The following is a 26079-nucleotide window of genomic DNA, read 5'->3' on the forward strand; positions in this document are numbered from 1 at the left end:
TTCCACCCCCAATTTGGTCTCCCACTTCTCCTCGTTCCATCCACCTCTGACATATGTATTCTCTTTGTCAATCTTTCCTCACTTATTCTCTCCAGGTGACCAAACCACTTTAAAACACCCTCTTGTGTTCTCTCAACCACACTCTTTTCATTACCACACATCTCTCTTACCCTTTCATTACTTACTCGATCAAATCACCTCACACCATATATTGTCTTCAACCATTTCATTTCCATCACATCCACCCTCCTCCGCACAACTCTATCAATAGCCCACGCCTCGCAACCATACAACATTGTCGGAACTACTATTCCTTCAAACACCCATTTTTGCTTTCCGAGTTAATGTTCTCGCATTCAACACATTTTTCAACGCTCCCAGAACTTTCGCCCCCTCCCCTATCCTATGACTTACTTCCGCTTCCATGGTTCCATCCGCTGAAGAATCCACTCCCAGATATCTATAAACCTTCACTTCACATGATACAGCGCTGTTGGCTGATTCGAGTGAGAAACTGCAGAATCTGGTGACTGAGTTTGGTAAAGTGTGTGAAAGAAGAAAGCTGAGAGTAAATGTGAATTAAAGCAAGGTTATTAGGTAAGTAGGGTTGAGTGACAATTCAACTGGGAGGTAAGCTTGAATGGAGAAAAACAGGAGGAAGTGAAGTGTTTTAGATATCTGGGAGTGGATTTGGCAGCGGATGGAACCATGGAAGCGGAAGTGAATCAAAGGGTGGAAGTCCAGAACGTTATGTTGGAAAACAAAAATGGGTATGTTTGAAGGAATAGTGGTTCCAACAATGTTATATGGTTGCGAGGCGTGGGCTATACATATGAATTTCAATATGGTTTGTGCATAATTTTACTTACAGTGGAAATTCCACTTCCTCGACCGTCTATATCCCTAGCAAATGATTAGTCCAGCAAGTTGTACGTACTCTCTGATCAGATAATTGTTGTTCATGTTTAGATGTGTTAATCAGATCACTGTTGTTCATGTCTAGATGTGTTAATCAGATCACTGTTGTTCATGTTGGTCATGTCTAGATGTGTTAATCACATCACTGTTGTTCATGTCTAGATGTGTTAATCAGATCACTGTTGTTCATGTCTAGATGTGTTAATCAGATCACTGTTGTTCATGTCTAGATGTGTTAATCAGATCACTGTTGTTCATGTCTAGATGTGTTAATCAGATCACTGTTGCTCATGTCTAGATGTGTTAATCAGATCACTGTTGTTCATGTCTAGATGTGTTAATCAGATCACTGTTGTTCATGTCTAGATGTGTTAATCAGATCACTGTTGTTCATGTCTAGATGTGTTAATCAGATCACTGTTGTTCATGTCTAGATGTGTTAATCAGATCACTTAGATGTGTTAATCAGATCACTGTTGTTCATGTCTAGATGTGTTAATCAGATCACTGTTGTTCATGTCTAGATGTGTTAATCAGATCACTGTTGTTCATGTTGGTCATGTCTAGATGTGTTAATCAGATCACTGTTGTTCATGTCTAGATGTGTTAATCAGATCACTGTTGTTCATGTCTAGATGTGTTAATCAGATCACTGTTGTTCATGTCTAGATGTGTTAATCAGATCACTGTTGTTCATGTCTAGATGTGTTAATCAGATCACTGTTGTTCATGTTCAGATGTGTTAATCAGATCACTGTTGTTCATGTTTAGATGTGTTAATCAGATCACTGTTGTTCATGTTCAGATGTGTTAATCAGATCACTGTTGTTCATGTCTAGATGTGTTAATCAGATCACTGTTGTTCATGTTCAGATGTGTTAATCAGATCACTGTTGTTCATGTTCAGATGTGTTAATCAGATCACTGTTGTTCATGTCTAGATGTGTTAATCAGATCACTGTTGTTCATGTCTAGATGTGTTAATCAGATCACTGTTGTTCATGTTCAGATGTGTTAATCAGATCACTGTTGTTCATGTTTAGATGTGTTAATCAGATCACTGTTGTTCATGTTCAGATGTGTTAATCAGATCACTGTTGTTCATGTTCAGATGTGTTAATCAGATCACTGTTGTTCATGTTCAGATGTGTTAATCAGATCACTGTTGTTCATGTTCAGATGTGTTAATCAGATCACTGTTGTTCATGTTCAGATGTGTTAATCAGATCACTGTTGTTCATGTCTAGATGTGTTAATCAGATCACTGTTGTTCATGTCTAGATGTGTTAATCAGATCACTGTTGTTCATGTCTAGATGTGTTAATCAGATCACTGTTGTTCATGTCTAGATGTGTTAATCAGATCACTGTTGTTCATGTCTAGATGTGTTAATCAGATCACTGTTGTTCATGTTTAGATGTGTTAATCAGATCACTGTTGTTCATGTCTAGATGTGTTAATCAGATCACTGTTGTTCATGTCTAGATGTGTTAATCAGATCACTGTTGTTCATGTCTAGATGTGTTAATCAGATCACTGTTGTTCATGTCTAGATGTGTTAATCAGATCACTGTTGTTCATGTTCAGATGTGTTAATCAGATCACTGTTGTTCATGTCTAGATGTGTTAATCAGATCACTGTTCTTCATGTTCAGATGTGTTAATCAGATCACTGTTCTTCATGTTCAGATGTGTTAATCAGATCACTGTTCTTCATGTTTAGATGTGTTTTTGTTAATCCAGTGATACCAAAGTGTTCAGTGTTTACTAAGCAGTGCCATTAAGTTATTCTATTTGGGATTGATCTTACATTTCTGTAAAGTTCATGTCAGTTCTTCTTATCATATCCGGACGAAATTGGTGGAATACACGATTAGGTGACTGACTGCTCGTAGACCGAGATGTGGCAAGCCCCCGACGCTTGAGCCCCATCAAGTCATCGCTGTCTGGTGTTGTGGGGAGGAGACTCGATCTGATCTCCCTCGCGTGACATATGACCTGACCTGACCTCGCCGGCCTCTGCTACGTGGTCAATGACCGACCTCTACCAAGCCTCAACCAAAATTTACCATACAGTTGAAAAGCAAATTGATCTTAGATTCGTGTAGCTCAAGATCCTGACCCATTATTACTAAGGTGAATACAGCCTCACTCGTATAGTCTCCTTCTCCTATGACGTCGAGCCATAGGTCTACAAAGCTGATGTTTGCATCAATACACAGACGTTTCAGTCTCTCATTCACACCTCCCGCGCTACTTACGGCGTAGTGACCTACATTTTGTGTAAGGGAGCGCCAGCAATAACGATATAACCTGATCTATCTTTCAGGGTGGCCATCAGCTGGTTATGTCTTGTACGTTAACGGCCGAACTTGTTGCCTTGTGTTAAACATGGTTGCTCCCAACGCTCACCACTACACGTGAATTTTGATTGACATTTTAATCTATATCATTCTTTGTTTAATGTTTAATTAGCCGCACTCAAGAACGATCTGTGTGTCGTATTTCAGCGACTCTGGAGGAAACATGTCGACAACTGTTCCGTTAATTCCCTGTTACGTGTTTACCCAAATTTCTGACCTGCGAATCTTCGACAATCATGGAACATTGCTTTCGTCAGAGTCGCTGTGTACGGCACACTGATTGCTTCTGAGTGCGGGTAATGGGGAAGAGAGGGGAGATGGGAGGGTGGGGGGGTGGATGTGGTGCCACGAGGGAAGGGGAGGGGACGGCTGGGGGGGTGGTCAAGGTTGTGATGTAAACCTGGGGAAGGTTCAGGAATTAGGGCGAGGGACATTGCCAGGGGAGTAGGGGGGATGGGAGATCAGGCTGGGTCTGGAGGGTGAGGGTAGCGGGACGAGGGAGTGAGGGGAGGAGGAGGAGGAGAAAGAACATGATGAGGTTTAGAGGGGTTGTGAGGGGAAGGCAGGTGACACTGTACGGGTGGGAGACCATAGGCTGTGGAGGGGAAGGCGAGGTGCGAGAAGGGATGGGTAGGCGTGGTTGGTAGGGGAGGGAAGGGGATAGTGAGGGGGATGTCATGGTGTCCCATTTTCAATCTTTATATGTATGGTCCCGGAGTAATGAGCTATGTGCGAGAGAGAGAGAGAGAGAGAGAGAGAGAGAGAGAGAGAGAGAGAGAGAGAGAGAGAGAGAGAGAGAGAGAGAGAGAGAGAGAGAGAGAGAGAGAGAGAGAGAGAGAGAGAGAGAGAGAGAGAGAGAGAGAGAGAGAGAGAGAGAGCATTCAGCCTTGATCATCATGTTTTGTTTACTTTCAAGTTACGAGCTGATCCCGCCACCAGACGGCGTGTGGGGCATCAAGCTGCCAGATGGTTCCTGGACTGGCATGATGGGCCAGATGCACAGACAGGTCTGTTATGCTCACGGAAATGGTTACCACACACACAGACACACACACACACACACACACAGACACACACACAAACACACACAGACACACACAGACACACACACACACACACACACACACACACACACACTCACACAAGATTAAAGACATATCACATATGTACAAGGCTGATGGGTTGGACAACACGAAAGTAAAAAATCGCAGCATGTAACGTAAGATTAGTAATCCAACACCCATATACACACATACGCAAGTAAACGGGGCGACACGTGTGTAAATATCTCTCCTGATAACATAGAAATAGTAATCACAAATAGTAATCACAAATAGTAATCACAAATAGTAATTACAAATAGTAATTACAAATAGTAATCACGCACGGCATAAAGATACTTAGAAATGACATTAAGGGAACACCTTAGTTCTTGAGCCAGATAAGGCTTCTGGTTCTGACTAAATGTTACCATATCAGGTGAGGATGTGTGCATGTAATACAACAGAAAAACCTCTTGAATTATATTTCATGATATCGTTGGAGAAAGATGTGCCACGGGTATGTACAAGGAGAGACTTCAGACCTTTATGAGGAAACCAGGAACACACACCTTGATTCAAAGTTAGAAGCATCCCACGGCTTTCCACATTGCTTTGCTTAATGGCTGACTGAACTTTTTTTAGTTTTCTTTTTTTCGGTCTTTGATTTCTCCTCTAACTTATTTCTCTCTTCTGCCTCTGACATCTCAAACTGTTCTTTATTGTGCATTAATTTCAAATAATTTTTCATGTATAGTTTGGCGTCCCTCTCGTGACAAATCTATTTTTCACAAAGGACACTGCGCTAAGTTATTTGGTTGTTCCACAAAGGACTTCCACACTCGGGAGTCAATAAGGCTTCGTAGACTTACTTATTTCACTTCATGTACTGTGATCGACTGACAAAGTGAGGCAAGCTCCTCTACACTGCGGCCACTGCGTGCTGACTCATAAGACTCATGCCAGCTTCCCCACAACACGGGATAAGAATCGCACATCGATGACAGTTCTTGTTTTTCATTCCTCTTTTGTATATCGACCACATCCTCTGTGTGTGTGGTAAGAAAGCGGATGTGGATGTACATAATGGTCCGGATGTTCCGCATATACAGATAGGGCTGCGAATACCCGATACATCTCTAATATATATGTATATATATATATATATATATATATATATATATATATATATATATATATATATATATATATATATATATATATATATATATATATATATATATATATAAGCTAGAAGTTTCAGTTTTCTAGATTATTTCTTACATTTTTCATATGTATATATATGTATATGTGTGTATGCGTGTATATGTGCGTATGTATGTGTATATGTATATATATATATATATATATATATGCATATATATGTATATTATCCCTGGGGATAGGGGTGAAAGAATACTTCCCACGCATTCCTTGCGTGTCGTAGAAGGCGACTAGAGGGGACGGGAGCGGGTGGCCAGAAATCCTCCCCTCCTTGTATTTCTTAACTTTCTTAAATGGGAAACATAAGATATTAAGAGCAAGGTTATTAGGTACAGTAGGGTAGAGGGTCAAGTCAATTGGGAGGTAAGTTTGAATGGAGAAAAACTGGAGGAAGTAAAGTGTTTTAGATATCTGGGAGTGGATCTGGCAGCGGATGGAACCATGGAAGCGGAAGTGGATCATAGGGTGGGGGAGGGGGCGAAAATCCTGGGAGCCTTGAAGAATGTGTGGAAGTCGAGAACATTATCTCGGAAAGCAAAAATGGGTATGTTTGAAGGAATAGTGGTTCCAACAATTTTGTATGGTTGCGAGGCGTGGGCTATGGATAGAGTTGTGCGCAGTAGGGTGGATGTGCTGGAAATGAGATGTTTGAGGACAATGTGTGGTGTGAGGTGGTTTGATCGAGTAAGTAACGTAAGGGTAAGAGAGATGTGTGGAAATAAAAAGAGCGTGGTTGAGAGAGCAGAAGAGGGTGTTTTGAAATGGTTTGGGCACATGGAGAGAATGAGTGAGGAAAAATTGACCAAGAGGATATATTTGTCAGAGGTGGAGGGAACGAGGAGAAGTGGGAGACCAAATTGGAGGTGGAAAGATGGATTGAAAAAGATTTTGTGTGATCGGGGCCCGAACATGCAGGAGGGTGAAAGGAGGGCAAGGAATAGAGTGAATTGGATATATGTGGTATACCGGGGTTGACGTGCTGTCAGTGGATTGAATCAGGGCATGTGAAGCGTCTGGGGTAAACCATGGAAAGCTGTGTAGGTATGTATATTTGCGTGTGAGGACGTATTTGTATATACATGTGCATGGGGGTTGGTTGGGCCATTTCTTTCGTCTGTTTCCTTGCGCTACCTCGTAAACGCGGGAGACAGCGACAAAGCAATAAAAAGAAAATATATATATATATATATATATATATATATATATATATATATATATATATATATATATATATATATATATATTTATATATATATGAAGAAATAATTTATTAGTGGACGATTTTTACAAGGAAATGATGCAAATGACGAGGAGATGTATAAAAGAAAGGGCCAGGAGGTCAAGAGAAAGGTGCAAGAAGTGAAAAAAGGGGGCAAATGAGAGTTGGGGTGAGAGAGTATCATTAAATTTTAGGGAGAATAAAAGAATGTTTTGGAAGAGGGTAAATTAAGTGCGTAAGACAAGGGAACAAATGAGAACATCGGTGAAGGGGGCTAATGGGGAGGTGATAACAAGTAGTGGTGATGTGAAAAGGAGATAAAGTGAGTATTTTGAAGGTTTCTTGAATGTGTTTGATGACAGAGTGGCAGATATAGGGTGTTTTGGTCGAGATGGTCTGCAAAGCGATAGGGTTAGGAAGAATGATTTGGTAAACAGAGAGGTAGTAAAAGCTTCGCGGAAGATGAAAGCCGGCAAGGCAGCGGGTTTGGATGGTACTGCAGTGGAATTTATGAAAAAAGGGCGTGACCGTATTGTTGACTGGTTGGTAAGGTTATCCAATATATGTGTGACAAATGGTGAGGTGCCTGAGGATTGGCGGAATGCTTGCATAGTACCACTGTACCAAGGTAAAGGGGATAAAAGTGAGTGCTCAAATCACAGGGGTATAAGTTTGTTGAGTATTCCTGGTAAATTATATGAGAGGGTATTGATTGAGAGGGTGAAGGTATGTACAGAGCATCAGACTGGGGAAGAGCAGTGTTGTTTCCGAAGTGGTAGAGGATGTTTGGATCAGGTGTTTGCTTTGAAGAATGGATGTGAGAAATATTTAGAAAAGCATATGGATTTGCATGTAGCATTTATGGATCTGGAGAAGGCATATGATAGAGTTCATAGAGATGCTCTGTGGAAGGTATTAAGAATATATGGTGTTAGAGGTAAGTTGTTAGAAGCAGTGAAAAGTTTTTATCGACAATGTATGGCATGTGTACGTGTAGGGAGAGAGGAAAGTGATTGGTTATCAGTGAATGTTGGTTCGCGGCAAGGGTGCGTGATGTCTCCATGGTTGTTTAATTTGTTTATGGATGGGGTTGTTAGGGAGGTGAATGCAAGAGTATTGGAAAAAGGGGCAAGTATGCAGTCTGTTGCGGATGAGAAAGCTTGGGAAGTGAGTCAGTTGTTGTTCGCTGATGGTACTACGCTGGTGGCTGATTCGGGTGAGAAACTGAAGATTCTGCTGACTGAGTTTGGTAAAATGTGTGAAAGAAGAAAGCTGAGAGTAGATGTAAATAAGAGCAAGGTTATTATTTACAGTAGGGTTGAGGGACAAGTCAACCGGGAGGTAAGTTTGAATGGAGAAAAACTGGAGGAAGTGAAGTGTTTTAGATATCTGAAGTGGATCTGGCAGCGGATGGAACCATGGAAGCGGAAGTGAATAATTGGGTGGGGGAGGGGGAGAAAGTTCTGGGAGCGTTGAAAAATGTGTGGAAGTCGAGAACGTTATATTGGAAAGCAAAAATGGGTATGTTTGAAGGAATAGTGGTTCCAACAATGAAATATGGTTGGGAGGCGTGGGCTATAGATAGAGTTGTGCGGAGGAGGGTGGATGTGCTGGAAATGAGATGTTTGAGGACAATATGTGGTGTAAGGTGGTTTGATCGAGTAAATAATGAAAGGTTAAGAGAGATGTGTGGTATTAAAAAGAGTGTGGTTGAGAGAGCAGGAGAGGGTGTTTTGAAGTGGTTTGGTCAAATGTAGAGAAAGAGTGAGGAAAGATTGACAAAGAGCATTTATGTGTCAGAGGTGGAGTTAACGAGGAGAAGTGGGAGACCAAATTGGAGATGGAAAGATGGAGTGAAAAAGATTTTGGGTGATCGGGGCCTGAACTTACGAGAGGGTGAAAGGCGTGCAAGGAATAGCTTGAATTGGAACAATGTGGTATACCTGGGTCGACGTGCTGTCAATGGATTGAACCAGGGCGTGTGAAGCGTCTGTGGTAAACCATTGAAAGTTTTATGGGGCCTGGATGTGGAAAGGGAGCTGTGCTTTTGGTGCATTATACATGACAGCTAGAGACTGAGTGTGAACGAATGTGTTCATTGTTGTCTTTTCCTAGCGCTACCTAGCGCACATGCGGGGGGAGGGAGTTGTCATTTAATGTGTGGCGCTAACGCGGGAGACAGCGACGAAGCAAAATAATATATGTATATATATATATATATATATATATATATATATATATATATATATATATATATATATATATATATATATATATATATATATATATATATATATATACATATATATGGATATGTATATGTTTATTTCAAACTATTCGCCATTTCCCGCGTTAGCGAGGTAGCGTTAAGAACAGAGGACTGGGCCTTAGAGGGAATATCCTCACCTGGCCCCCTTCTCTGTTCCTTGCTAGGTAGCGCAAGGAAACAGACGAAAGAAATTGCCCACCTCACCCCCATACACATGTATATACATACACGTCCACACACGCAAATATACATACCTATACATCTCAATGTACACACATATATATACACACACAGACATATACATATATACACATGTACATAGTTATACTGTCTGCCTTTATTTATTCCCATCGACACCTCGCCACACATGGAATAACATCCCCCTCCCCCCTCATGTGTGCGAGGTAGCGCCAGGAAAAGACAACAAAGGCCCCATTCGTTCACACTCAGTCTCTATCTGTCATGTAATAATGCCCGAAACCACAGCTCCCTTTCCATATCCAGGCCCCACAGAATTTTCCATGGTTTACCCCAGACGCTTCACATGCCCTGATTCAATCCATTGACAGCACGTCTACCACGGTATACCACATTGATCCAATTCACTCTATTCCTTGCCCGCCTTTCATCCTCCTTCATATTCAGTCCCCGATCACTCAAAATCTTTTTCACTCCATCTTTCCACCTCCAATTTGGTCTCCCACTTCTCCTCGTTCCCTCCACCTCCGACACATATATCCTCTTGGTCAATCTTTCCTCACTCATTCTCTCCATGTGCCCAAACCATATCAAAACACCCTTTTCTGCTCTCTCAACCACGCTCTTTTTATTTCCACACATCTCTCTTACCCTTACATTACTTACTCGATCAAACCACCTCACATCACGTATTGTCCTCAAACATCTCATTTCCAGCAAATCCACCCTCCTGCGCACAACTCTATCCATAGCCCACGCCTCGCAACCATACAACATTGTTTGAACCACTATTCCTTCAAATATACCCATTTTTGCTTTCCGAGATAATGTTCTCGACTTTCAAACAATCTTCTAGGCTCCCAGGATTTTCGCCCCCTCCCCCACCCTATAATTCACTTCCGCTTCCATGGTTCCATCCGCTGCCAGATCCACTCCCAGATATCTAAAACACTTTACTTTCTCCAGTTTTTCTTCATTCAAACTTACCTCCCAATTGACTTGACCCTAAACCCTACTGTACCTAATAACCTTGCTCTTGTTCACATTTACTCCCACTTTCTTCTTTCACACACTTTACCAAACTCAGTCACCAGCTTCTGCAGTTTCTCACATGAATCAGCCACCAGCGCTGTATCATTAGCGAACAACAACTGACTCACTTCCCAAGCTCTCTCATCCACAATAGACTGCATACTTGCCCCTCTTTCCAAAACTCTTGCATTCACCTCCCTAACAACCCCATCCATAAATAAATTAAACAACCATGGAGACATCACACACCCTTGCCGCAAACCTACATTCACTGAGAACCAATCACTTTCCTCTCTTCCTACACGTACACATGCCTTACATCCTCGATAAAAACTTTTCACTGCTTCTAACAACTTGCCTCCCACACCATATATTCTTAATACCTTCCACAGAGCATCTCTATCATATTCCTTCTCCAGATCCATAAATGCTACATACAAATCCATTTGTTTTCTCACATACATTGTTCAAAGGAAACACCTGATCCACACATCCTCTACCACTTCTAAAACCACACTGCTCTTCCCCAATCTGATGCTCTATACATGACTTCACCCTCTCAATCAATACCCTCCCATATAATTTACCAGGAATACTCAACAAACTTATACCTCTGTAATTTGAGCACTCACTCTTATCCCCTTTGCCTTTGTACAATGGCACTATGCAAGCATACCGAGAATCCTCAGGCACCTCACCATGAATCATACATACATTAAATAACCTTACCAACCAGTCAACAATATAGTCACCCCCCTTTTTGATAAATTCCATTACAATACCATCCACACCTGCTGCCTTGCCAGCTTTCATCTTCCGCAAAGCTTTTACTACCTCTTCTCTGTTTACCAAATCATTTTCCCTAACCCTCTCACTTTGCACACCACCTGACCAAAACACCCTATATCTGCCACTCTATCATCAAACACATTCAACAAACCTTCAAAATAATCACTCAATCTCCTTTTCACATCACCACTACTTGTTATCACCCTCCCATTAGCCCCCTTCACTGAAGTTCCCATTTGCTCCCTTGTCTTACGCACTTTATTTACCTCCTTCTAGAACATCTTTTTATTCTCCCTAAGATTTAAGAATACTCTCTCACCCCAACTCTCATTTGCCCTCTTTTTCACCTCTTGCACCTTTCTCTTGACCTCCTGCCTCTATCTTTTATACATCTCCCACTCATTTGCATTTTTTCCCTGCAAAAATCGTCCAAATGCCTCTCTCTTCTATTTCACTAATAATCTTACCTCTTCATCTCACCACTCACTACCCTTTCTAATCATGCTACCTCCCACACTTTTCATGCCACAAGCATCTTTTGGGCGAGCCATCACTGCTTCCCTAAATACATCCCATTCCTCCCCCACTCCCCTTACCTCCTTTGTTCTCACCTTTTTCCATTCTGTACTCAGTCTCTCCTGGTACTTCCTCACACAAGTCTCCTTCCCAAGCTCACTTCCTCACACTACTCCCTTCACCCCAAAATTCTCTCTTCTTTTCTGAAAACCCCTACAAATCTTCACCTTCGCCTCCACAAGACAATGATCAGACATCCCTCCAGTTGCACCTCTCAGCATATTAACGTCCAAAAGTCTCTCTTTTGCGCACCTATCAATTAACACGTAATCCAATAACGCTCTCTGGCCATCTCTCCTACTTACATACTTAGACTTATGTATATCTCGCTTTTTAAACCAGGTATTCCCAATCACCAGTCCTTTTTCAGCACATAAATCTACAAACTCTTCAAAATTTCCTATTACAACACTGAACACCCCATGTATAACAATTATTCCCTCAACTGCCACATTACTCACCTTTGCATTCAAATCACCCATCACTATAACCCGGTCTTGTGCATCAAAACCACTAACACTCTCATTCAGCTGCTCTCAAAACACTTGCCTCTCATGATCTTTCTTCTCATGCCCAGGTGCATATGCACCAATAATCACCCATCTCTCTTCATCAACTTTCAGTTTTACCCATATCAATCTGGAATTTACTTTCTTACACTCTATCACATACTCCCACAACTTCTGATTCAGGAGTAGTGCTACTCCTTCCCTTGCTCTTGTCCTCTCACTAACCCCTGACTTTACTCCCAAGATATTCCTAAACCACTCTTCACCGCCACATATGAAATAACAACCCCCTTCCCCCTCATGTTCGCGAGGTAGCCCTAGGAAAAGACAACAAATGCCACATTCGTTCACACTCAGTCTCTAGCTGTCATGTAATAATACACCGAAATAACGCTCCTTTTCCACATCCAGGATCCACAGAACTTTCCATGGTTTACCCCAGACGCTTCACATGCCCAGATAAATCTATTGACAGCACGTCGACCCCGGTATACCACATCGTTCCAACTCACTCTATTCCTTGCACGCCTTTCACTCTCCTGCATGTTCAGGCCCAGATCACTCAAAATCTTTTTTACTTGATCTTTCCATCTCCAATTTGGTCTCCCACTTCTCCTCGTTCCCTCCACCTCTGACACATATATCCTCTTGGTCAATCTTTCCTCACTCATTCTCTCCATGTGACCAAACCACTTCAAAACACCCTCTTCTGCTCTCTCAACAACACTCTTTTTATTACCACACATCTCTCTTATCCTATTATTACTTACTCGATCAAACCCACTCACACCACATACTCTCCTCAAACATCTCATTTCCAGCCCATCCACCCTCTTCCGCACAACTCTATTAATAGCCCACCCCTCACCATTGTTGGAACCAGTATTCCTTCAAACATACCCATTTTTGCTTTCCGCGATAATGTTCGTGAATTCCACATATTTTTCAACGGTCCTAGAACTTTCGCCCACTCCCCCACCCTATGATTCACTTCCGCTTCCATGGTTCCATCCGCTGCCAAATCCACTCCCAGATATCTAAAACACTTCACTTCCTCCAGTTTTTCTCGATTCAAACTTACCTCCCAGTTGACTTGTCCCTCAATGATACCTTACCTAATAACCTTGCTCTTATTCACATTTACTCTCAGCTTTCTTCTTTCACAAACATTACCAAACTCAGTCACTAGCTTCTGCAGTTTCTAACATGAATCAGCCACCAGCGCTGTATCATCAGCGAACTACAACTGACCCACTTCCCAAGCTCTCTCATCCACAACAGACTTCATACTTGCCCCTCTTTCCAAAACTCTTGCATTCACCTCCCTAACAACTCCATCCATAAACATATTAAACAGCCATTGAGATATCACACACCCCTTACCATAAACCTACATTCACTGAGAACCAATCACTTTCCTCTCTTCCTACACATTCACATGGATCTCACACCATATATTACACGTATATATATATATATATATATATATATATATATATATATATATATATATATATATATATATATATATATATATATATATATATATATATATATATATATTCCTGGGGATAGGGGAAAAAGAATACCCTCACGCATCCCTCACGTTTCGTAGAAGGTGACTAGAGAGGACGGGAGTGGGGGGCTAGAAACCCTCCCCTCCTTGTATTCTAACTTTCTAAAAGAGGAAACAGAAAAAGGAGTCACGCGGGGAGTGCCCATCCTCCTCGAAGTCTCAGATTGGGGTGTCTAAATGTGTGTGGATGTAACCAAGATGAGAAAAAATGGAGAGATCGGTAGTATGTTTGAGGAAAGGAACCTGGATGTTTTGGCTCTGCGTGAAACGAAGCTAAGGGGTAAAGGGGAGGAGTGGTTTGGGAATGTCTTGTGAGTAAAGTCAGGGGTTAGTGAGAGGACAAGAGCAAGGGAAGGAGTAGCACTACTCCTGAATCAGGAGTTGTGGGAGTATGTGATAGAGTGTAAGAAAGTAAATTCTAGATTGATATGGGCAAAACTGAAAGTGGATGGAGAGATATGGGTGATTTTTGGTGCATATACACCTCTGCATGAGAAAAAAGATTATGAGAGGCAAGTGTTTTGGGAGCGGCTGAGCGAGTTTATTAGTAGTTTTGATGCACGAGACCGGGTTATAGTGAGGGTGATTTGAATGCAAAGGTGAGTAATGAGGCAGTTGAGGGAATAATTGGTGTACATGGGGTGTTCAGTGTTGTAAATGGAAATGGTGAAGAGCTTGTAGATTTGTGTGCTGAAAAAGGACTGGTGGTTGGGAATACCTGGTTTAAAAAGAGAGATATGCACAAGTATACGTATGTAAGTAGGAGAGATGGCCAGAGAGCGTTATTGGATTACTTGTTAATTGATAGGCGCGCGAAAGAGAGAGTTTTGGATGTTAATGTGCTGAGAGGTGCAACTGGAGGGATGTCTGATCATTATATTGTGGAGGCGAAGATGAATATTTGTAGATGTTATCAGAAAAGAAGTGAGAATGTTGGCGTGAAGAGAGTGGTGAGAGTAAGTGAGCTTGGGAAAGAGACTTGTGTGAGGAAATACCAGGGGAGACAGAGTGCAGAATGGAAAAAAGGGAGAGCAAATGACGTAAGGAAAGTTGAGGAGGATTGGGATGTATTTAGGGAAGCAGTGATGGCTTGCGCAAAAGAAGCTTGTGGCATGAGAAACGTGGGAGGTGGACAGTTTAGAAAGTGTAGTGAGTGGTGGGATGAAGAAAAAAGATTATTAGTGAAAGAGAAGAGAGAGGCATTTGGACGAGTTTTGCAGGGAAATAGTGCAAATGACTGAGACATGTATAAATGAAAGAGCCAGGAGGTCTAGAGAAAGGTGCAAGAAGTGAAAAAGAGGGCAAATGAGGGTTGGGGTGAGAGAGTCTCATTAAATTTTATGGAGAATAAAAAGACGTTTTGGAAGTAGGTAAATGAAGTGTGTAAGACAAGAGAACAAATGGGAACATCAGTGAAGGGGGCTAATAGGGAGGTAATAAGAAGTAGTGGTGATGTGAGGAGATGGAGTGAGTATTTTGAAGGTTTGTTGAATGTGTTAGATGATAGAGTGGCAGATATAGGGTGTTTTGGTCAAGTTGGCATGCAAAGTGAGCGGGATAGGAAGAATGATTTCGCCAACAGGGAAGAGGTAGTAAAAGCTTTGCAGAAGGTGAAAGCCGGCAAGGCAGCGGGTTTGGATGGTATTGCAGTGGAATTTATCAAAAAGGGGGTTATTGTATTGTTGCCTGGTTGATAAGGATATTTAATGTATGTATGACTCATGGTGAGGTGCCTGAGGATTGGCAAAGTGGATAAAGGTGAGTGTTCAAATTTCAGATGTATAAGTTTGTTGAGTATTCCTGGGAAATTGCATGGAAGGGTATTGATTGAAAGGGTGATAGCATGTACAGAGCATCAGATTGGGGAAGAGCAGTGTGGTTTCCGAAGTGGTAGAGGATGCGTGTATCAGGTGTTTGCTTTAAAGACTGTATGTGATAAATACTCAGAAAAGCAGATGGATTTGTATGTAGCATTTATGGATCTGGAGAAGCATATGACAGAGTTAACAGAGATGCTCTGAGGAAGGTATTAGTATTATATGGTGTGGGAAGAAAGTTGCTAGAAGCAGTGAAATATTTTCATCAAGCATGTAAGGCATGTGTACGAGTAGGAAGAGAGGAAAGTGATTGGTTTTCAGTGGATGTTGGTTTGCGGCAGGGGTGTGTGATGTCTCCATGGTTGTTTAATTTGTTTATGTATGGCGTTGTTAGGGAGGTGAATGCAAGAGTTTTGGAGAGAGAGGCAAGTATGCAGTCTGCTGTGGATGAGAGGGCTTAGGAAGTGAGTCAGTTGTCGTTCGCTGATGATTCAGCACTAGTGGCTGATTCGGGTGAGAAACTGCAGAATCTAGTGACTGAGTTTGGTAAAGTGTAAGAAAGAAGGAAGCTGAGAGTAAATGTGAATAAGAGTAAGGTTATTAGGTACAGTAGGGTTGAGGGACAAGTCAATTGGGTATTAAGTTTGAATGGAGAAAAACTGGAGGAAGTAAAATGTTTTAGATATCTGGGAATGGATTTGGCAGCAAGTCGAACCATGGAGGCGGAAGTGAGTCACAGGGTGGGAGAGGGGGCGAAAGTTCTAGGAGTGTTGAAAAATGCGCGGAAGGCGAGAACATTATCTCGGAAAGCAAAAATGGCTATGTTTGAAGGAATAGTGGTTCCAACAATGTTGATGGTTGCGAGGCGTGGGCTATGGATAGAGTTGTGCGGAGAAGGGTGGATGTGTTGGAAGTGAGATGTTTTAGGACAATATGTGGTGTGAGGTGGTTTGATCGAGTAAGTAATGAAAGGGTAAGATAGATGTGTGGTAGTAAAAAGAGTATGGTTGAGAGAGCAGAAGAGGTTGTTTTGAAATGGTTTGGTCACATGCCGAGAAAGAGTGACGAAATATTGACCAAAAGGATATATGTGTCAGAGGTGGAGGGAACGAGGAGAAATCGGAGACCAAATTGGAGGTGGAAAGATGGAGTGAAAAATATTTTGAGCGATCGGGACCTGAACATGCGGAAGGGTGAAAGGCGTGCAAGGAATAGAGTGAATTGGAACGATGTGGTATACTGGGGTCGACGTGCTGTCAGTGGATTGAACCAGGGCATGTGAAGCGCCTGGGTTAAACCATGGAAAGTTCTGTAGGGCCTGGGTGTGGAAAAGGAACTGTCGTTTCGGTGCATTATAAATGACAGCTAGAGACTGAGTGTGAAAGAATGTGGCCTTTGTTGCCTTTTCCTAGGGCTACCTCGAGCCCATGCAGGGGGGAGGGGGTTGTCTTTTCATGTGTGGCTGGGTGGCGACGGGAACGAATAAAGGCAGCAAGTATGAATTATGTGCATGTGTATATATGTATATGTATGTGTATGTATATCTATGTATACATTGAAATGTATAGGTATGTATATGTGCGTGTGTTGACGTGTATGCAAATGTATGCGTATGCAGGTGGGTTGGGCCATTCTTTCGTGTGTTTCTTTGCCCGTCGATCCCGATATGCCACATCGTTCCAATTCACTCTATTCCTTTTACGCCTTTCACTTTCCTATATGTTTAGGCTTCGATCTCTCAAAATCTTTTTCACTCCATCCTTCCACCTCCAATTTGGTCTCCCGCTTCTTCTTCCCTCCAACTCTGACACATATATCATCTGTCTATCTTTCCTCACTCATTCTCTCCATATGTCCAAACCATCTTAATACACCCGCTTCTGCGCTCTCAACCACACTGTTTTTATTACTATACATCTCTCTTACCCTTTCATTACTTACTCGATAAAATCACCTCACACCAAATGTCTTCAAAAATTTCATTTCCAACACATCCACCCTCCTTTGTACAATTATATCTAAAGCCCATGCCTCGCTACTGTATAACATTGTTGGAACTACTATTCCTTCAAACATACCCAAATTTGCTCTCCGAGATACCGTTTTATCTTGCTACACATTATTCATCGCTCCCATAACCCTTGCTTCCTCCCCTACCCTGTGAATCACTTCCGCTTCCATGGTTTCATCTGCTGCCAGGCCCACTTTCAGATATCTAAAACAATTCACTTCCTCCAGGTTTTCTCCATTCAAACTTACATCCCAATTAACTTTTCCCTCAACTTTACTGAACTTGACATCCTTGCTCTTATTCACATTTAATCTTAACTTTTTCTTTTCACACAAGTATCCAAATTCAGTCACCAACCTCTGCAGTTTTTGACCCGAATCAGCGTCCAGCGTTGTATCATCAGCGAACAACAACTGACTCACTTCCTAAGCTCTCTCATCCACAACAAACTGCATACTTGCCGCACTCTCCAAAACTCTTGCATTTACTTCTATAACCACCCCATCCATAAACAAATTAAACAACCATGGGGATATCAAACACTCCTGCCGTAAACCTCTCACTCTCCTCTCTTCCTACCCGTGCACGTCTTACATCCTTGGTAAAAACTTTTCACTGCTTGTAGCAACTTACATCTCACACCATATACTCTTATAACCTTCCACAAAGCATTTATACCAAGCCTATCATATGCCTTCTCTCGATCCATAAATGTTACATACAAATCCATCTGCTTATCTATCTGACACACATTCTTGAAACAAACACCTGATCCATACATCCTTTACCAATTCTGAAAGTACACTGCTCTTCCCCAATCTGATGCTCTGTACATGCCTTTACCCTCTCAATCAATACCCTGTCATATAATTTCCCAGGAATACTCAACAAAGTTATGCCTTTGCAGTCTGAACATTCACCTTTATTCCCTTTGTCTTTGTACAATGGCACTATTCATGCATTGCGCCAATCCGTAGGCACTTCACCATGAGCCATACGTACACTGAATATCCTCACCAACCAATGTACAGCACAGTTACCCTCTTTTTAATGAATTCCTCTGCAATACTGTCCAAACCAACCTCCTTGCCGGCTTTCAACTACCGCAAAGCTTTCACTACCTCTTGTCTGTTCTCTCTTTACCAAACCATTCTCCCTGACCCTCTCACTTTGCACACCACCCCGACCAAAACACCCTATGTCTGCCACTCTATCATCTAACACATTCAACATACCTTCAAAATACTTACTCGATGTCCTTCTTACTTCATCACTACTTGCTATTACCTCTCCACTTGCCCCCTTTACCGATGTTACTATCTTTTCTCTTGTCTTACGCACTTTATATATATCCTTCCAAAATATCCTTTTATTTTCCCTGAAATTTAATGATACTCTCACACTCCAACTCTCATTTGCCCTCTTTTTCACCTCTTTCACCTTTCTCTTGACCCCCTGCAATTTTCTTTTATATATCTCCCAGTCATTGGCACTAGTTCAGTGCAAGTATCGTCCAAACGCCTCTCTCTTCTCTTTCACTAACAATCTTACTTCTTCATTCACCACTCACTACCCTTTCTAATCTGCTGACTTCCAACTTTCTCATGCCACGTGCATCATTTGCGAAAGCTATCACTGCTTCCCTAGATTCATCTCATTCCTCACCCACTCCCCTCACGCCATTTGCTCACACAAGTCTCTTTTCGAAGCTCACTTACTCTCACCACTCTCTTTTCCCCAACATTCTTTTTTCTTTTCTTGAAACTTCTACAAATCGTCACTTTCGCCTTCACAAGACTGTAATCATACATCTCTCCAGCTGCCATTCTCGCCACATTAACATCCAAAAGTCTCTCTTTTACACGCCTATCAATTAACACGTAATCCAATAACGCTCTTTGACCATCCCTCGTACTCACATACGTATACTTATGTATATATCTCTTTTTTATCTAGATTTTCCCAATCACCAGTCCTTTTTCAGCACAGAAATCCACAAGCTCTTCACCATTTCCATTTAGAGCACTGAACACCCCATGTACACTAATCATACCCTCAACTGCCACATTACTCACCTTTGCATTCAAATCACCCGTCACTATAACCCGTTCTAGTGCATCAAAGCTGCTAACACACTCACTCAGCTGCTCCCAAAACACTTGTCTCTCATGATCTTTCTTCTCATGCCCAGGTGCATAAGCACCAATAATCACCCATCTCTCTCCATCCACTTTCAGTTTTATCCATATCAATCTAGAGTTTACTTTCTTACGTTGTATCACACACACACACACACACACACACACACACACACACACACACACCCATATATATCTATATACTTGATTATTTATATATTTTGTTGTACTTTGTCGCTGTCTCCCGCGTTAGCGAGGTAGCGCAAGGAAACAGACAAAAGAATGGCTCAAATCACCCCTCATACACATGTATATACATACACGCCCACACACGCACATATATATACCTATACATTTCAACGTATGCATACATTACATACAAAGACATATGTTATATGAATACACATGTACATAGTCATACTTGCTGCCTTCATCCATTCAGTCGCCACCCCGCCACACATGAAATGGCACCCCCTCCCTCCGCGCGCGCATGAGGTAGCGCTAGGACAAGACAATAAAGGCCACATTGGTTCACACTCAGTCTCTAGCTGTCATGTGTAATGCACCGAAACCACAGCTCCCTTTCCACATCTAGGCCCCACAAAACTTTCCATGGATTACCCCGAACGCTTCACATGCCCTGGTTCAATCCATTGACAGCACGTCGACCGCTGTATTCTACATCGTTCCAATTCACTCTATTCCTTTGCACGCTTTTTACCCTCCTGTAAGTTCAGGCCCCGGTTGCTCAAAATCTTTTTCACTCCATCCTTCCACCTCCAAATTGGTCTCCTACTTCCCTCATACACATGTATATACATACACGCCCACACACGCACATATACATACCTATACATTTCAACGTATACATACATTACATACAAAGACATATACATAAATACACATGTACACGGTCATACTTGCTGCCTTCATCCATTCATGTCGCCACCCCGCCTCACATGAAATGGCACCCCCCTCCCTCCGCGCGCGCATGAGGTAGCGCTAGGAAAAGACAATAAAGGCCACATTGGTTCACACTCAGTCTCTAGCTGTCATGTGTAATGCACCGAAACCACAGCTCCCTTTCCACATCTAGGCCCCACAAAACTTTCCATGGTTTACCCCGGACGCTTCACATGCCCTGGCTCAATTCATTGACAGCACGTCGACCTCGGTATACTACATCGTTCCAATTCACTCTATTCCTTGCAGGCTTTTCACCCTCCTGTATGTTCAGGCCCCGGTTGCTCAAAATCTTTTTCACTCCATCCTTCCACCTACAAATTGGTCTCCCACTTCTCCTCGTTCCCTCCACCTCTGACACATGTATCCTTTTTGTTGATCTTTCCTCACTCATTCTCTCCATGTGACCAAACCACTTCAATACACCCTTTTCTGCTCTCTCACCACACTCTTTTTATTACCGCGCATCTCTTTTACCCCTCCTTACTTGATCAAACCACCTCACACCACATGTTGTCCTCACAAATTTCATTTTCAACATTTCCACCCTCTTTTCCACAACTCTGTGTACAGCCCAAGTCTTGCAACAATATAACATTGTTGAAACCATTATTTCTTCAAACATACCCATTTTCGTTCTCCGAGATAACGCTCTCGCCTTCCACACATTCTTCAACGCTCCCAGAACCTTCGTCCCCCCCCACCACCGTGTGACTCACTTCCGTTTCCATGGTTCAATCCGCTGCTAAATCCACTCTCAGATATCTGAAACACCTCACTTCCTCCAGTTTTTCTCCATTCAAACATACCTCCCAATTGATGTGTCTCTACCATACTGAACCTAGTAACCTTGCTCTTATTCACATTTACTCTCAGCTTTCTTCTTTCACACACTTTACCAAACTCAGTCACTAGATTCTGCAGTTTCTTATCCGAATCAGCCACCAACGCTGTATCAGCAGCGAACAACAACTGACTCACTTCCCAAGCCCTCTCATCGACAAGAGATTGCATACTTGCCCCTCTCTCTAAAACTCTTGCATTCACCTCCCTGACAACCCCATCCATAAGCAAATTAAACAACCATGGAGACATCACACACCCCTGCCGCAAACCGACATTTACTGGGAACCAATAACTTTCTTCTCTTTCTGTTCGTTCACATGCCTTATATCCTCGATAAAATCTTTTTACTGCCTCTAACAACTTACCTCCCACACCAAATACTCTTAATACCTTACGCAGAGCATCTCTATCAACTCTATCATATGCCTTCTCCAGATCCATAAATGCTTTATACAAAACCATTTGGTTTTTCTCACATACATTCTTCAAAGCAATCATCTGATCCACACATCCTCTACCTCTTCTGAAACCACACTGTTCTTCCACCACACTGATGATCTGTAAATGCCTTCACCCTCTTAATTAATACCCTCCCATATAATTTCCCAGGAATACTCAACAAACATATATCTCTATAATTTGAACACTCATCTTTATCCACTTTGCCTTTGCACAATGGCAGTATGTATGCATTCTGCCAATCCTCAGGCACTTCACTATGAACCATACATACATTGAATATCCTCAACACAGTCATCCCCTTTTTTAATAGATTACACTGCAAACCATCCAAACCCGCCGCCTTGCTGGCTTTCATCTTCCACAAAACTTTCGCTGCCTCTTCTCTGTTTACTAAATCATTCTCCCTGACCCTCTCACTTAGCACACCACCTAGACTAAAACATCCTATATCTGCCGATCTATCGTCAAACACATTCAACAAACCTTGAAAATACTCACTCTATCTCATCACTTTACCACTGCTTGTTATTACCTCCCCATTAGCCCCCTTCACCGATGTTCCCATTTGTTCTCTTGTCTTACGCACTTCTTTTACGTCCTTCCAAAATATCTTCTTATTCTCCCTAAAATCTAACGATATTCTCTCAACGCAACTCCCATTTGCCCTCTTAGTTACCTTTTGCACCTTTCTCTTGACCTCGTGCATCTTTCTTTTATACATTTCCCAGTCATCTGCACTCTTTCCCTGCAAAAATCGTCCAAATGTCTCTCTTTTCTCTTTCACTAATAATCTTACTTCTTCATCCCACCACTCACTACCCTTTCTAATCTGCCTACCTACCTTTCTCATGCTATATGCATCTTTTGTGCAAGCCATCACTGCTTCCCTTAATACATCCAATTCCTCCCCCAATCCCCTTACATTATTTGCTCTCACTTTTTTCCATTCTGCACTCAATCTCTCACTTACTCTCACCACTCTCTTCACAAATGAATTGGCACCGTAAATGTTCTCATATCCTTGTTTTTTTTACTGTTTGATGTACCTTCTGGTTAATTAACTGTCCTAATATGATAAATAATCGAGACAGTTTACCGTACCTCTTCATGTAGTGATTGTGTGCAATATATACGTTCACTAGGAGGTGGAGATGGCCCTGGGTCCTTTCACAATAACCCCTCAGAGGACCAACATCTGTGACTTCTCCATCCCTCTGCGTCATGAGAACTTTGCCATCCTGACACCCAGACCCAGGCTGGAGAGCGATATGTCTGGCTTCCTCAAGCCTTTCACTCTACAGGTATGTATTATGATAATACATGATCTCTGTGGTGCTTTTATTATACGCTGTAACTTGGGTGAATGTTGAGCACTCTGCTGGAACTCTGTATCGTACATGTACATATGAGAGGTGCTTTTTGTGCATTACAGCCAAGTTGTACATCATACTCTGTACATAGTGTTCGTTATATGCTGTGTCCGTCGTGTACATTGTGCCTGTTTCTTAGAACCTGTACTGTAACCAAGGTGAACATCATAATTGTACATAATTCTCCTTGCACGCAGTACTTATGGTGTATATTTTGTATGGTTGTTTGTTCCGTTGAATATATCATGGTTCTGGATCTGCCAATGATTCACATCCCGTGCATGAGTGTAGTCAATTACTTGACTATCTTCAGCAGTATCATTGTGGGTGTTGGTTCCATCCTTGCCATGTTCTAATAGGTGGCTGTGGCTGTGCTAACCCATCTCTATGAGTGTATTTGAAATATTCAATTAGGAATAATTCCTCGGAAGTTTCTTGTTTCCTCTGGCAAGGATATTTCTGTTGCTCAAGACCTGAATGCGTTTTCACTGATGTCTGTTTACATAACGTTAAGTTCCTCCACCATCTAAGGAACTTTATTCTCTGTCTTTGGAATGCTGTCCAGTCTGTAAATTCGAACCAGTCTACACAGATGTTTGTGCTTTATGATCATTAAGTAACAACTGAATGCTATGAAGTATTCTGTTTTATCTATGTGTCTATCCATCTGACAAAACAAAGTATCTATTATATCATTTTGTTTAAATGCTTCAACATATCTAAAGTGTGTATCGTAAATCTTGAAATAAGAATTCCAGAATCCATTGGACCCACCTAATGACTCGGAGTACTCCCTCCTTTACCCTACATTACTATATCTTGCGTTGAATGAAAACTTATACCAAGTGACCTTCATATTCTGGTATCATTTTCCACACCAGGTGTGGATGTTGATCCTGACTAGCTTACTGGGCGTTGGCATTGCCATGATGTGTGTAGCGTGGGCGGAGGGAAAGGTCTTCAGTCTGGCTACGACAAATATAACAGCAAGAGCTCTCATCTGGGTCGTGTGCACACTCTTGCAGGAATGTAAGTCTATGATGATGTCAGATTATGTGTGACTTCCATATCATGTTTGGGTATTACCCACATATGCTCAAACACATTCAGGCTTCTCATGGCACTAACTATTCCTTTACCTACCAGAAAAATTTAGACGAAGACTAAACCATGTCCAAACTTTTTTTCCTCTCTGTTTCGTTATGTATATATCGTTTCTCACCGTTCAAGAACTGACATCAGACATATTAACAGCATGATCATATATATTGTTTCTAGGAGGGCCGGCCCTACCTACATGGTCAGACCGCAGGGCCCCGACCGGTAGTAAGCAGTGCATGACTTCCCAGACACATAAAGTTTTAACATTTTTCCGGGTCATATCCCCATGCCATCCCTTAGATTTCGCGATTTAGGGGAAACTTTGAAGGATTGAGGTGCCCCCCCCTCCCAAAAGAGACGCAGATTAGGGCCCCAAAGTGCTAGGATCGGCCCTGGTTTCCAGCAATACAAAGGATCGACTTAATGCAACAGGAATATATAGGAATTCAAACAGCAGCAGACCAGTGGATCCTTCAGAAGCGGTTGTGATAATGAGAGATATCGGAAACTCCCAGAAAAGTGTGGCTAGAAGGTATACAGATGGTTCAAAAAGAACCAAGGATTTTGGTTGCTCGCTCACTGCCTCTGTGCACTGTTTACATGTTTTTAGCTCGCTAGTCTTTTTCCTCATTTACCTTTTGCAGTTCGACCAAATTCATACTGTAGCCTCATTTCTACCACCAATATGTAAAAGTTTGCACTCATCGATATCAAAATTCATTTGCTCCTTTCTAACCTAGTCTATCATGTGTCTATGTCAGTTTGAAGTTGTAAACGTTCAAGTTCGTTGTACATCTATTTCACAACTTTATAAACTCAGCGAATTTTGATATACTGCAATGACGGTCATTATAGATAACATTGATTTATATGAGAAAGCGAACCAGTCCCAAGACTGATCCTTGTGGCACTCCACTTGTTACGTCTAACCATTCTTAGTCTTGACCATAAATCACAACAACTCTTTGTTTACCGCCAGTTAACTAACTTCCTATCCACTAAAGTTTAACCTTAGGGTTTCTTTTGCTATCTTCAACAATTATACGCTCTTTAATGACGCTCACTCTGTCCTATAACTCACTTTCTCTACACAACTTTACGTGACTCTATCATGTTGGTTATCGGATTTTCTGAGTTTCTTTCGAGCTATTTGCTTAGACCACAGACACTTATTCATTCCACCGATCCACAATCTTAGTTTCGTTTTAGAAGTAGACCGTCTACTAAGCACCGGTACTTACAGTCCTGCTGCTTTGAAGGTTTATTTGACGTTGATATCATCAATATATGAGGATATAACCATTACCTTCATATGTATATATAGCAGTATAGGAGCGCCATAGTAGTAACAATACAGTGTCCTAAAACATAAGATGTATCGATCGTGCCACGTCGTCGAAACGCAACACAGTGATTCACACGGAATGTCTGTATACAGCAAGACATGTAACCATCGCTAACAGAAAATAAAAGGCAACCAAACGACCAAGTCAGCATTTCCTCCAGCCCATAAAGTGCACAAGTGCGTTGGTAAGCAAGAACGTAATAACTCAGGGGTCGAGAGTTGATTGGCTGATTTGGAACTTGGGTCAGGACGTGAGCGGCTGGTGAGGTAAATACTGATTCATGTGCAGAGGTGCAGAGGTGAGCGGGGGATG

General features: G+C 41.9%; 1 protein-coding gene across 1 annotated transcript in view; it reads left to right on the forward strand.

Moving 5' to 3' along the window:
- The first annotated feature begins 4177 nt into the window (after nt 1–4177).
- The window catches only part of LOC139765803 (glutamate receptor ionotropic, kainate glr-3-like), a 56799-nt gene continuing 34897 nt past the window's right edge, over nt 4178–26079 (forward strand). The window contains exons 1-3 of the mRNA XM_071693596.1: nt 4178–4288; nt 23093–23251; nt 24202–24349. Of these exons, the coding sequence (XP_071549697.1) occupies nt 4178–4288; nt 23093–23251; nt 24202–24349 (418 nt within the window). The remainder of the gene's footprint in view (nt 4289–23092; nt 23252–24201; nt 24350–26079) is intronic.

Source organism: Panulirus ornatus, chromosome 56 (genome assembly GCF_036320965.1).
Source record: "Panulirus ornatus isolate Po-2019 chromosome 56, ASM3632096v1, whole genome shotgun sequence".
Taxonomy (NCBI): Eukaryota; Metazoa; Arthropoda; class Malacostraca; order Decapoda; family Palinuridae; genus Panulirus; species Panulirus ornatus.